Below are 13,728 nucleotides of genomic sequence, written 5' to 3'. Positions count from 1 at the left end.
AAAATCCACACATCTTGGTGATCAGAAGTGAAGTATAAAATATTGTGAGAACCAGTCATAGTGACACACACCTAAAACCCCCAGTTATTCCAGAGGCTGAGGCAGAAGTGAAAGTTCTAGGCCAGGAACTTTCCAGAACGCTCGGTGAGAGGTGGAGGAGCAGCGGCTGCCCGGGCTGCACACAGTTACTCGCTCCTTCCCACTCCGTCACAACGGCCCCAGCCCGCTCACCGGCTGTAGAAAATGGTGAAAGAAACCACTTACTATGATGTTTTGGGGGTCAAACCCAGTGCCACCCAGGAAGAATTAAAAAAGGCTTATAGAAAACTGGCCTTGAAGTACCACCCTGATAAGAATCCAAATGAAGGTGAAAAGTTTAAACAGATTTCTCAAGCTTATGAAGTTCTCTCTGATGCCAAGAAAAGGGAATTATATGACAAAGGAGGAGAACAGGCAATTAAGGAGGGTGGAGCAGGTGGTGGTTTTGGCTCCCCCATGGACATCTTTGATATGTTTTTTGGAGGAGGAGGAAGGATGCAGAGAGAAAGGAGAGGTAAAAACGTTGTGCACCAGCTCTCATTAACATTAGAAGACTTATATAATGGTGCAACAAGAAAACTGGCTCTGCAAAAGAATGTGATTTGTGACAAATGTGAAGGCCGAGGTGGTAAGAAAGGAGCAGTAGAGTGTGTCCCAACTGCCGAGGTACTGGAATGCAAATAAGAATTCATCAGATAGGACCTGGAATGGTTCAGCAAATTCAGTCTGTGTGCATGGAGTGCCAGGGCCATGGGGAACGGATCAGTCCTAAAGATAGATGTAAAAGCTGCAATGGAAGGAAGATAGTTCGAGAGAAGAAGATTCTGGAAGTTCATATTGACAAAGGCATGAAAGATGGACAGAAGATAACATTCCATGGTGAAGGAGACCAAGAGCCAGGACTGGAACCAGGAGATATTATCATTGTATTAGATCAGAAGGACCATGCTGTTTTTACTCCACGAGGAGAAGACCTTTTCATGTGTATGGATATACAGCTGGTGAAAGCATTATGTGGCTTCCAGAAGCCAATATCTACTCTTGATAATTGAACCATAGTCATCACCTCTCATCCAGGTCAGATTGTCAAGCATGGAGATATAGTGTGCTAAATGAAGGTATGCCAATTTATCGTAGACCATATGAAAAGGGTCGCCTAATCATCGAGTTCAAGGTAAACTTTCCTGAAAATGGCTTTCTGTCTCCTGACAAACTCTCTTTGCTGGAAAAACTCCTACCTGAGAGGAAGGAAGTGGAAGAGACTGATGAAATGGATCAGGTAGAACTGGTGGACTTTGATCCAAATCAGGAAAGACGGCGCCATTATAATAGAGAAGCATATGAGGATGATGAACATCATCCTAGAAGTGGTGTTCAGTGTCAAACCTCTTAATGGGGCCAGTGAATAACACTCACTGCAGGCATTTTATATGCAGTAGTGAATGAGTGAAGGACTATAATCATAATATGCTCACTACTTACTATTGTTTTTGTTTTAATATTCAATTATAGTAGTGTTTTAAAAGTTAAATGAAGAATAAACGCAAATATAAAAGCTCTGACTTTGCCCTGTATGTATGATGACTTCAATGTGCAAGAAGTTGTTTAATACCTGTAAAGACTACTTTTAAAAAAGTTCCCCTAGCATCTGTTAGGCCAGACCTTGTAATTGATTTCAGCTGTGTATGTGGACAAACTTAGACTGAAATACTAGGTATATGTGTTGTTTTCAGTGTATGACCCTTCATTGTTAAGCTATAAAATTAAAACTCTGTATTTAACTTGCAATCAGAAAAAGAAAACTTAAAAAAAAAAAAAAAAGAAAGTTCTAGGCCAATCTGGGCAACTTAGACCTGTCTCAAAATAAAAAGTGTTGGGATGTAACTCAGTGGTGGAATGCTTGCCTAGCATGTGTTAAGCCCTGGGTTCAATCGCCAGTACCCCACTCCTGTCCCCCTAAAAACATTATTATAAAAGCATAGCAGAGGAGAAAACTGTTTTTTTCCCTATACATTTTTTTTGATACATAAATTCTCTTTTTCCCTAGCCATAAGCTTTATGTTATTTCCTTCATGCTTTTCTCTTTGTCATATTCCTTTTCTGAGAATCCTTCTTTGTCCCTCTTCTTCCTCATTACTCCCTGAGAGTATTGTGTGTCTCTAATGTAACTTATTATAAATTAAAATTATAGATATAATTCCCTTAACTACATCTTGGCTGTAATACCAAAACTTTACTATTACTTTTGATTTTAAGAAGAGTCTCACTTTTGGTAATCAATACTTAAATCATGTGTATTTTTTAAAACCTTATTTAAAATTCACTCTACTGTCCTCTACCATGCTCTTCTGACATGATGTTCTGCCTCAGCTCAGACCCAGAGAAATGGAGTCAACCAACCATGGACTGAGACCTCTGAAACTATGAGCCCCAAATGAACTTTTCTGCTTCTATCTTGTTCTTATCAGGTATTTTGGTCACAGTGAGGAAAAGCTGACTAACAGAGAAAAATGCTTTGGAAACTCTAGTGGATAGAGTTTCCATCTAATCTGGAAGTACAGGGAGGCTGGTTGGCAGTGTCCTTCTAGGTTCTGTACCTCCCTGAATTGTTCTCCTATCCATATAGTACTGACAGTTAACTTATTTTTCTAAGCCATAACATACCCAGTATGCCTTCTGTCTAGCATATAAGGGAAGAAACATGTCTTTCTTTGATTAAAAAGACTTTCAGAAGCCTGGATTTCTAAAAAATGGTGGTCCATAGACCAGATAACCCAAATTCTAATTAGTAAGTGTAAGGCCCTACAATAGCCTCATGTGCCTAAGAAAACTCATAGTACCAAGGACTTTCGCTCCACTACCAGCATCTTCTATAGAAATAACAGATCCCGGGGCTAGGGATGTGGCTCAAGCGGTAGCGCGCTCACCAGGCATGCGTGTGCCCCGGGTTTGATCCTCAGCACCACATACAAAGATGTTGTGTCCGCCGAAAACTAAAAAAAATAAATAAATATTTAAAAAAAAAGAAATAACAGATCCCATAGCAAGTAAAACCAGGACACAGATGTGCCCATCTTTAACAGATGTGTTGCTCTTTTGGAGTCAAATTCTACCTTCTGATGTTGACATTGCTCCTCTGGAAGACAGTCAGGAGCTGGAAGCCCATCTCCACAGAACTCTGTCTATTTTTTTAATTCCACCTATGTTCACCAGTAGCTGGAAAGAATATTTGAGGTCAAAGGGAAGGGGTCAGGAAGGGACTTTTGATTGACTGCTACCCAATTTGGTAGTCTGTAAGACTTCTCCTTTTCCTTTCTTTGGGACCAGCAAAATATCCACTCCTAATTTTTCCAATTTCCACTTTGTTTTCTGGAAATTGATGTTCCAGAATGGATGAAGAAATCTTTGGGAGGAACAGGGTAGGGGGGTATAGTACTCTAGAATTCTCTAGACTTCTGCGTGCCACAAGGATCCTGGCAATGAGCTATCTGTAAGTTCTTAGTTTTAGATAGTTAAATGAGTTCTTTTTCTTTCTTCCATTTCTTCCATCAATTCCTCCCTCCTTTCTCCTCCCTGCCCTCCCCTTTTCCTCTTCCCTCCTCCTCCTCTTCCTCCTCTCTATCCACCTCCCTTCCCTCTCCTTTATCTCTTTCTTTCTAACTAATTTAGTGATAGTTTAAGAAGGGACAGTTATGGGACTGGGGGTGTAACTCAATGGTAGAGTGTATATTTAGTATGCACAAAGGCACAGCTGGATCCTAAATAGCAAACAAAATAAACCCCCCACTCAAAATAAAACACCAAAAACCAAAACCAAAACAACAACAACAAAACAAACAAGGAATAGTTAGCTAGACTTCATTCCATTTTAATAGGAATATATTTTGACTGCTTTCAACCCTAAGACACCTTAGCTATTTTCTTCATGCCTTGGAACTTGGAGAAAATTAGGTTTTTGTTCTATTTTTACCAATAAATGCTTACCGCCTCATGTCAGCTCTGCTTCTGGTGTTACTTGACTCCCAGGGGTGGCTGTATGCTCTTGAGTCTTTCAATTTCTCTTACCTCCCATTTTAGAAAGTAGCTGAAGCATCTAGTTCTAAGTGCCATTGAACAAGGTACTTAGAGTAGCAGCTTCTTGAGTAGGTGAGAGTAAAGTGATGGTGCTGCGGGGTCACTAGTCATGTGCCATTCTAGATAGAGAATAAAACATGCAATGGGAAGAATAGAAGAACATAGTACATGTAGGTAGTGTTAAATTGTTGATGAGACTATTGTAATTCTAAGAGTCTGGGTTTGGTTTTTTGTTTTGTTTTGTTTTTTTACATTTATTTTTTAGATGTAGATGGACACAACACAATGCCTTTACTTTTATGTGGTGCTGAGAATCGAACCCAGGTCCCACCCGTGCTAGTCAGGCGCTCTACCGCTGAGCCACAATTCCAGCCCCAAGAGTCTGGCTTTTATTATTGGACCATTTCTATTATGTATTCTCCACATATTTTTTAAAGTATGTTTTTAGTTGTAGATAGATACAATACCTTTATTTTATTTATTTATTTTTATGTGGTGCTGAGGACAAACCCAGTGCCTCACACATGCTAGGCAAATGCTCTACCACTGAGCTACAACCCTAGCCCTCCACATAAACTTTTACATGTCACTTAAACACTCTTCACTTTTCTCATTTGCAAAATGGGGAAAATAAAAGTAGCTAGCTCAGGGCTGAGGATGTGGCTCAAGCGGTAGCGCGCTCGCCTGGCATGCGTGCAGCTCGGGTTCGATCCTCAGTACCACATACAAACAAAGATGTTGTGTCTGCCGAAAACTAAAAAATAAATATTAAAATTCTCTCTCTCTCCCCCTCTCACTCAGTCTTTAAAAAAAAAAAAGAATTTCATTCGTCTCTTTAAAAAAAAAAGTAGCTAGCTCATATGATTGTTGCAAAGATTAAACAATATGTAATATGTAATATGTAATATTGAGTGCTTAGCACAGTGTTGGGCTTGGTTATTGTCATCATTCATATTTAATTTCCACCCCAAATACAATTGGAGCCCTAGGTTTGGTAGAGAATGAGGGGTCTTATGTACATAAAAGCTTTTGTACCATGAGAAACCACCAGCAAGAGCAGGGACAGTGATACATGGTATTGTTTGTGTTGAAATGTCTACTGTGCTTTGGGAGAGCATCTTGAATGTAAAGACAAGGGCCAGGGCAGTGGTGTGGAGCTAGGAATTTTCTGAGTAGGTTGTTAACTATAGCCATTTTTAAATACTAAATCATACTAAAATTAAACATTTTAAAGGTTTCTAATTTCCTAATTAACTTACTACATTTTGCTGTTATCTAAGTTTCTGAGAAGTTTTTAAAAATCTACTGTATCTGGAGAGTGGAAACACTATATAATGATGAGCTACTGAGCATCTCTTCCCAACACTGTTCCCAGTGACAGTAGCTTGAAATGAGCCAGGGTCGGGTATTTGCCCCATGGAAATAAGCAGATGCTGCAAATCAGTGCTTTCCCCACTTCTGGAGAGCTGGTTGTGGAATCTCTGTGGCTATAGTACCAAGCCAGAGAGACTCCTTAGAATAGCCAGTAGAGCGAAGATGAGTACTGAATCTAAGGACTTAGAATGGAGAGAAGACAGACTTGACAGTCACATTAGTGTTAGGATCTGTGTGCACAGTGACTAACTGAATGTGGGCGAAATAAAGATTGAAGTCTGAAACAAAGGTTTGACTTGCGGAGCTGTCCTTGCTGCCTTTGATGAAGCAAAAGGCAATATTGTGAGCTGCCCTGGGGAAAGGCCCTCATGACTTGGAACTGAAGTTTACTTCTGGCTGACAGCCAGCAAAGAGTGGCGGCCTTTAGTCCAACAGCCCGCAGGGTGCTATATCCGGTCAACAAACATATATGAGATTGGAAGCAGATCTTTCCTCACTGAGCCTTCGTATCAGATTCCAGCTCTGGTGGACACCTTGATTACAGCCCCTTAAGAGACCTTGAAGTAGAGATCCAAATAAGCTGATCCCAATTCCAGATCCACCCAAACCATGAGATAATAAAGATGTGTTGTTTTAAGCTGAAATTAAAAATTAAAAAAAATCACTCTGCCAATATTGATTATGAGAGGTAAGGATGTCTAACTCTTTATATGATTTTCCTTTTTCCTTGTCGTGGGGCAGAGAGAATAAAAAAACAAACATTATTAAATTGGGTGAAATCATCATCTTGTCCTTTTAGATTGTGACTTCCTCTCTAATAATGACTGTTCATTATCCCCTTTGCCAGGTATATAAATACTGGTTCATTGCTATGTATGGATTCTTCCTCACCTATCTTGTTGGAAGTTCACTGGCAACTCTCTGAACTTGGAATATGTAGTAATTATTATTTTCTATGCTTAGTTCAAGCCTTACGTGGATATGGATATATTTTGTCTGTTTTTCATTACTGTAAGAAAACAACTAAAGATGGATAACTTTATAAAGAAAAGAGGTTTATTTAGCTCACAGTTTTAGAGACCGAAAGTCTAAGGTCAGGAAGCCCCATCTGCTCAGCCTCTGGTGGATAACATCATGACAAGAGCATTCGTGAGCAAGAGATCACATCCCAAAATAGGAAGCCAGAGAGGGATTCAGGAGTCAGGCAGTTTTTATAACAACATGCTCTCTTTAGAACCAACCAAAGGGGCTCTTAAGAATTATCTTAATCCCTTCCAAGGACAGTGCCCCTAGTGACCTAAGGATCTCCCTCTAGGCCATAGTTCTTAAAGGTCCCACCTTACCACTTCCCACATCACCACATCAAGCCTCTAACATGTGAATGTTGGGGAGCAAACCAGATCCAAATCATAGCAACAGAATTAGGACTCCTTCATTATGCTATGAAATTTACTTTAAAGTTACTGTCTCATAGTTCAGTAGGAAAATAATTAGTCTTCTAAAAGACAGTATTAAGTCAAATAGATATTATTGACCACCTTTCAGTGCAGATTTCTTACTTATAATATTTGTATCCTAAAGCAATACAATCTTTAGGAGCCTTCATCCACCATGTCCATATCCTAGAACCACTCTAGATGTACTATTTAAATGTAAATTACTTTAAATATATATTACTGATATAACCAGCAAGTGATGGAATGTCAGTCCAGGTCCTCAGTGCTGATATAACCAGCAATATATACTTATACCTATAATTCCAGCAACTCAGGAGACTGAGTCAGGGGATCACTTGTTTGAGACCAGTCTCAGCAACTTTGTGAGACCCCATCTGTTGTGATGGGCAAAAGGTATGACTTATGCAGTCAAGGGGGAGACATAAAGAATGTCCATGTGCTTCTGCCCTTTTCAGTGCTTTATTCACTCAAATCACTCAATACAATTTCACTCTATAGGTTCTCTTTTTTTAAATATTCATTATTTTGTGTAGTTGGACACAATACTTTTATTTATTTTTCTGTGGAGCTGAGGATCGAACCCAGGGCCTCGCACATGGTAGGCAAGCACTCTACCGCTGAGCCACAACACCAGCCCACTCTATAGGTTCTTAATCAAGAAAAACAATAATCCTTAATGTGAGGCACTGCATTGGACATAATCAATTCACAGCAAACAATTCTAGATTAATTCTAAGCACTACAAACACACTTAATCATGACAGGCTCATGACAGACATTCCCTCTGCATGTTTAGCTCAAGTGTCAGATCGAAAGAAGCCTTAGGCTTTAAGTCAAGCAGATGCACACTCACTCTGACCTCGGTGATCAGGTCAGGAACCAAGGCAGGCTTGTCCCATGGTGGACCTGAAGGCCGGTTGAAGAGAGGGTCATAGGGAGAAGTTGCAGCTCTCACCAGGGTCAAGATGTGGCTATAGAGTTTGAGAGTGGTGAGAACCACACAGAGGATCAGGCAAAGGATGACAAGTGATTGGATGTCAGTCCAGGTCCTCATCAGGCTCTCCAGCTTACGTGCATCAGTAAAGCTGAATATCTGTTCATTTGCTCTATTACTTACACTCAATTTGGGGGCTTTTAACCCCCCCCCTTCAATCCTTATCAGCTACCACTGGATTTGTCAGTGACATTATTTACCCTGGGGTTAAAACATCTGGTCTGGTGGTCCCCACCCTGATCTTTTCACCTTTCCCCCTTATCCTGTGAAGACAGCCTGTCAGAGGCTTTACTCTGAGTTTATGGAGGTGTGGGGGAGTGACTTGTTTGTGCCTGAGGGCCATACTGGAGGGCTCCTTAGGTGTGCCTGGTGAGACTTACAGGTTTCAAACTGGAGTTTTTTAAAATGTAGTTGCTTAGGCTCAGGCCTAAGGCCATCCTCACACTATCTCAGAACAAAAAAGGGCTAGAGATGTAATCTAGTGGTAAAGGCCCCCTGGGTTCAATCTACAGTACTACAAATATACATTATATATTTTATACACACACACACACACACACACAAAAGTAAAATTGAAAATTCAGTTCCTCAGTCACAGTAGCCACAAAGTGTTTAATTATCCATGTGTAGCTGATGACTACTGTATTGGGTAACAGGACATTTTGATCAATGAAAAAAGTACTTCTCTAAAGGATGGAGGTGAGAAATTTTCTTTACCATATGAAAGTCAGATAGTTATATACACCAACTATTTACTCTATTTAACATTTGTTCTTGTCCATGTGAAGACATTTTTAGAAGTGAAAAATGTTGCCACATTGCTATACAAGATACTGCTTTCAAATTCATCCAATGTTCAGCTTTTCATGTGAAAGTGTTAAACAACTACAGTGTAAACATAATTAGCAGCAGGATAAAGATTTCAAACATTTCCACCCACCAAAAACAAACTCTCTAGTTTATCCTTCCTATTCCTTCCCTTCTCTGCCCTCTTTTCTTAAGTGAGGGTGGGTACAACTTCAGTCCTACGATGAGGTAAGACTTGGAGAAGTAGAAAGGCAAATGTTTGTGTATATGTTTCGGTAGGTATATGTAGGTTTTTGGGGAAAATGATTTAACTTTTAGAATAATCATTTTTTATATGAGTAATCTGAGGTTAGAGGAAGTGATTGCCCCAGATCAGAATAGTATTAGATCCAGGACTAAAACATGTGTCCATGACCCACAAATCAATGGGCATTCTACTAAATCATTTGTCTTTCCCATTTTTATTCTTTATTCACTATTATTGCTATAGATGCAATGGCAAAAATGTAGAGGTAAGAATAATTAACTATTATCAGTTTATTTAAAGAAATGTTACTTTTTATGTGTCTTAAAGGATTTGGTAATTGTAATTTTTACAGATTGAAGAAGAAGAGAGGAAGAAGATAGAAGATATGAAAGAAAATGAACGAAAAAAAGCAACTAAAGAATTGGAAGCCTGGAAAGAGTGTCAAAGAAAAGCTGAAGAACGAAAAAGAATTCAGAAAGAAGAGAAATTATGTCAACAAGAAAAGCAAATTGACGAAGAAAGAAAAAAATTAAGACATAAAAATCTCATTAAAAATTCAACATCTAAAAATCTTGCCACAAAAGGTACATGATTAATATTTTTTGGAAAAGTGAGTACTGTTGGTAAAGTATATATGACACTATTTTATTATGATAATTATTATTATTTTGGTTAACCTGTTCACAGTATTAGGTCATTGTTTTGTATATTGAGAATAAGCACTATAATATGAAGATTAAAATGAAATGTTAATATATAAGAAATATATTTCTTTTTATAAGGAGTAGTGAGCTTTTCTAATAAAATGACTAAGGATTCTGTGTCTTCTTTGCTTATGTGCCTTAAAAAAAAAAGATACAGATGCTGTTGAAAATATTCTTAATTTAGGTCTCAAAAGAATTGGACTGGCCAAGCATCGTAAGGAGTATTCATTTATTCCTTTAAATATGAGGAACTAGGAATTTCATTAAAAGACTCTTTCCTAACATGACTGAGGAAAGTGAGTACTATAAGCAAACTTAGTCTTCAGCATATAATAAGGGGTGCTTCTGGCCTTTGATCCTGATGCATTCAAAGATAGGTAAAAGATTATAATTGTTTATTGAAAGCTAAATTTGACTTTATCTGATTTTAGAATATTGAACTTTATTGTAGATTTATAGAAGTCTCCCTTTATCCTTGAGGGATATGTTCCAGGATCCCCAGTGGATTCCTGAAATTGAGGATAGTAATGAGTCCTATATGAACCCTATAAATACTATGCTTTACATACCTGTGATAAATTTTAAAGTTTTAAATTGTTCACTGTTCTGAGTACTGTGATAACATCTTGTGCCATCCTGCTCTGTCCTTCCCAGAATGTGAATCATCCTTTTGTCTTCTGTATCACCATAGTATGTACCTATTAGTCACTTAATAATCATTTTGGTCACAGAATCCTGTGAGAATGTTTATGTTAACAAATTAGGCAACTGAAATGAAATGTACTAATTTATTGAAAAATAAAGTGTACCCTAATTGGCACAGAAAAAAGAGCAAATTTGAAAAGACACAGTAACTGAACTGGCTGTTATAAATCTTTCCACAGGGGCATTGTAGTTTAGTGGTATAACATTTGCCTAGCCTGTTTGAAGACCTGAGTTTGATTCTCCCCAGCATGGGAAAAAAAAATTCTGGGAAAAAAAACTCCGGATCCCAGTGGTATCAATAATGGATTTGGGCTGGCCTGTGGCTCAGCAGTAGTGCACTTGCCTGGCATGTGTGAGGCACTGGGTTTGGCTTTCAGCCCCACATATAAATAAATAAAATAAAGGTCTATAAACAACTAAAAAACTTTAAAAGAAAATTTTAAAAAATGGATTCTACCAGACATTTAAAGAATGTCTGAAAAACAAAAAAGAGTTCAGAAAGAAGATAAAATAATACCAATTTTACATAAAACTCTTTCATAAAATAGAGGATAGAGGAACACTTCTCAACTCTCCCCCCCGCCCTTTTGAGGCCAGTATGATTCTAAAATCAAATTCTAACAGAGACATTACAGAAAAAGAAAACTGTAAACCTATATGCCTTATGAATATAAATGCAAACATCTGCAACAATACAGTAGCAAATTGAGTCCTACAATAGAAAATAGAATTTATTTAGGACTACGAAGTTGGCTTACCATTTGAAAATCATTCAGAGTAATTCATCACATTAATAGAATAAAGGAAAAAATGTGATCATTTAAATATTACAGAAAGACATTTGACAAAATCCAACACTCATTTATGAAAAATTTCTCAACAAACTTCATATTTTTGAAGCAAACATCATATTTACTGTTGAATTATTGAATACTTTACCCTATAGACCCAAGAACAAAGCAAATATGTCCATTTTCATTATTTCTATTTAACATTATACTTGAAGTCTTTCCCATTGTATTAAGACAAGAAAAAGAAATAAAAAGCATAAAGATTAGGTGAAATTGGGTGTGGACATTCAAACCTAGAATCCCAGTGGCTTGGGAAGCTAAGGCATGAGGATAACAGGTTCAAAGGCAGCCTCAGCATCTTAGTGAGGCCCTACTCAACCTAGCAAGAACCCAGTCAAAATAAAAAAAAAAATTTAAAAAGGCTGGATCAGTGGCTAAGCCCCTCTGTCCAAATAAATAAACAAACAAACAAGGTGAAAAACAGAGATGATTTTCAATGTAGACATCCCTAAGGAAGATACAGAATAACTACTAGAACTAATAAGTAGATTTAGCAATGTTTTGGGTTATAACATTATGAAAGTCACTTGATATTTTTATTTATCAACAGCAAACAATTGGAAAATCAAACTTGAATCCATTTGTAGTAGCCCTAAGAAACATAAAATATTAATGAATAAATTTAACAAAAGAAATTCAAGATCTCATCACTGAAAGTTATGGAGTCATTGCTGAGAGATAGTTTAAAAGGCCTACATAAATGAAAAGGTATAACATGCTCATGAATTGGAAAACTTGATATTGTTAAGGTGCTAATTCTTATTGATTGATTGACTGACTGATTTTGATTGATTTTCATCTAGAGATTGAACCCAGGGATACTTTACCACTGAGCCACATCCCCAGTCCTTTTTTTTTTTTTTTTTGAGATAGGGTCTTGCTAAATTGCTTAGGGCCTCACTAAGTTGCTGAGGCTGGCCTCAAACTTAAGATCCTCCTGCCTCAACTTACAACTGCTACAATTACAGGCATGTACCACCATGCCTGGTTCCAATTCTCTTTTTCTTCTTCTTCCTCTTCTTCTTCTTCTTCTTCTTCTTCTTCTTCTTCTTCTTCTTCTTCTTCTTCTTCTTCTTCTTCTTCTTCTTCTTCTTTTTTTCTTTTTTTTTTTTTTTGGTTGTAGATGATATTACAATTACACAATACCTTTATTTTATTTATTTCTATGTGATACTTAGGATTGAACCCAGTTCTTCACATGTGCCAGGCACGAGCACTCTACCACTGAGCCACAAACCCAGCCCTCTAATTCTTTTTAAATTGACCTATAGATTCAATGCAATTCCAGTAGAAATCCCTTAGAGGCCAGGCGCAGTGGCACATGCCTGTAATTCCAAGGCTCAGGGGGTGGAGGCAAGAGAATTGCAAGTTCAAAGCCAGCCTCAGCAATTTAGCAAGGTGCTATTAGAGAAGGTAGAAGATTACTAATAAAATATAAAATAAGGCTAGGGATGTGGCTCAGTGGTCGAGTGCCCCTGAGTTCAATCCCTGGTATCCCCCCAACCAAAAAAAAAAAATCCCTTAGAAATTTACAAGTTGATTTTAAAATTTTATGAGAATGCAAGTGACCTAGCAAAAGAAATGAAAAAAAAGGGGGTGGATTAAACTACCTGATTTGAAGACTTAGCATCAAGCTACAGTAATTAAGACAGGGTGGAACTAATGAAAGAATGAATATACAGTTTAAAGGAGCAGAGTACAGCCTGGTACATTAGCACATGCCTGTAATTCCGGCTACTCTTAGATGGGTGAGGCAGGAGGATCACCAAGATCGAGGCACACACCTGGGCAACTTAGTGAAACTGTCTTGAAATTTAAAAAGAACAGGCCAGGGATGTAGCTTGTAGTAGAGTGCTTGCCTCGCATGTACAAGACCCTGGTTCAATCCCTAGTACTGAACAGTAGGCTATGATGCTAAAATAAAGAGTACTAAGGAAGCAAGAGATTTGGAAAATTTTTCAGAAAGTAGAACAGAATGACAAAGAGATTTAAAATAGAAAAAATAAAACAATTAGAAAATTCATCTAAGACATCCAATATCAAATAATAGAAGTATTAGGAAAAGGGAAAGAAAAATAGGAGAGGAAATCATTAGAAGTGTTTTCTTAAATTCTGAGAATTAAAATAAATGAGTTTTTAGGTTGAAAGGGTCAAGCTAGTCTTTTTGTTTTGAGATGGTATCAGAGAATGCCACAGACTGGGTTATTTATTTATTTATTGAACCCAGGGGACTCTACCACTGAGCTATATCCTCACCCCTTTTTATTTTTTATTTTGAGACAGGATCTCAATAAGTTGTCTAGGCTTACAGTTAACTTACAGTCTTCCTACCTCAGCCTCCCTAGTAGCTGGGATTGCAGGTGTGTGCCATCACAGCTGGTTATGTTTAGTTTTATAATAGTTGACAACTAGTTTAGTTTTATAATAGTTATGGGGTTTTCAGATTTTCTATTTTTTTCAAGTTTTGGTAACTTGT

General features: G+C 37.8%; 1 protein-coding gene and 1 pseudogene across 2 annotated transcripts in view; both read left to right on the top strand.

The window, feature by feature from the left end:
- Nucleotides 1–13,728, top strand: part of Dnaaf4 (dynein axonemal assembly factor 4) — a 53,147-nt gene that overhangs the window by 10,637 nt on the left and 28,782 nt on the right. For both annotated transcript variants that reach the window (XM_077800089.1, XM_077800090.1), the window contains exon 4: nucleotides 9,345–9,576. In XM_077800089.1, the coding sequence (XP_077656215.1) occupies nucleotides 9,345–9,576 (232 nt within the window). The remainder of the gene's footprint in view (nucleotides 1–9,344; nucleotides 9,577–13,728) is intronic.
- On the top strand, nucleotides 244–1,432 carry LOC113200117 (dnaJ homolog subfamily A member 1 pseudogene; annotated as a pseudogene).

This window comes from Urocitellus parryii, chromosome 6 (assembly GCF_045843805.1).
Source record: "Urocitellus parryii isolate mUroPar1 chromosome 6, mUroPar1.hap1, whole genome shotgun sequence".
Lineage (NCBI taxonomy): Eukaryota > Metazoa > Chordata > Mammalia > Rodentia > Sciuridae > Urocitellus > Urocitellus parryii.
Note: the sequence above shows the minus strand (reverse complement) of the source record. Positions and strands in the feature narration are given on the sequence as shown.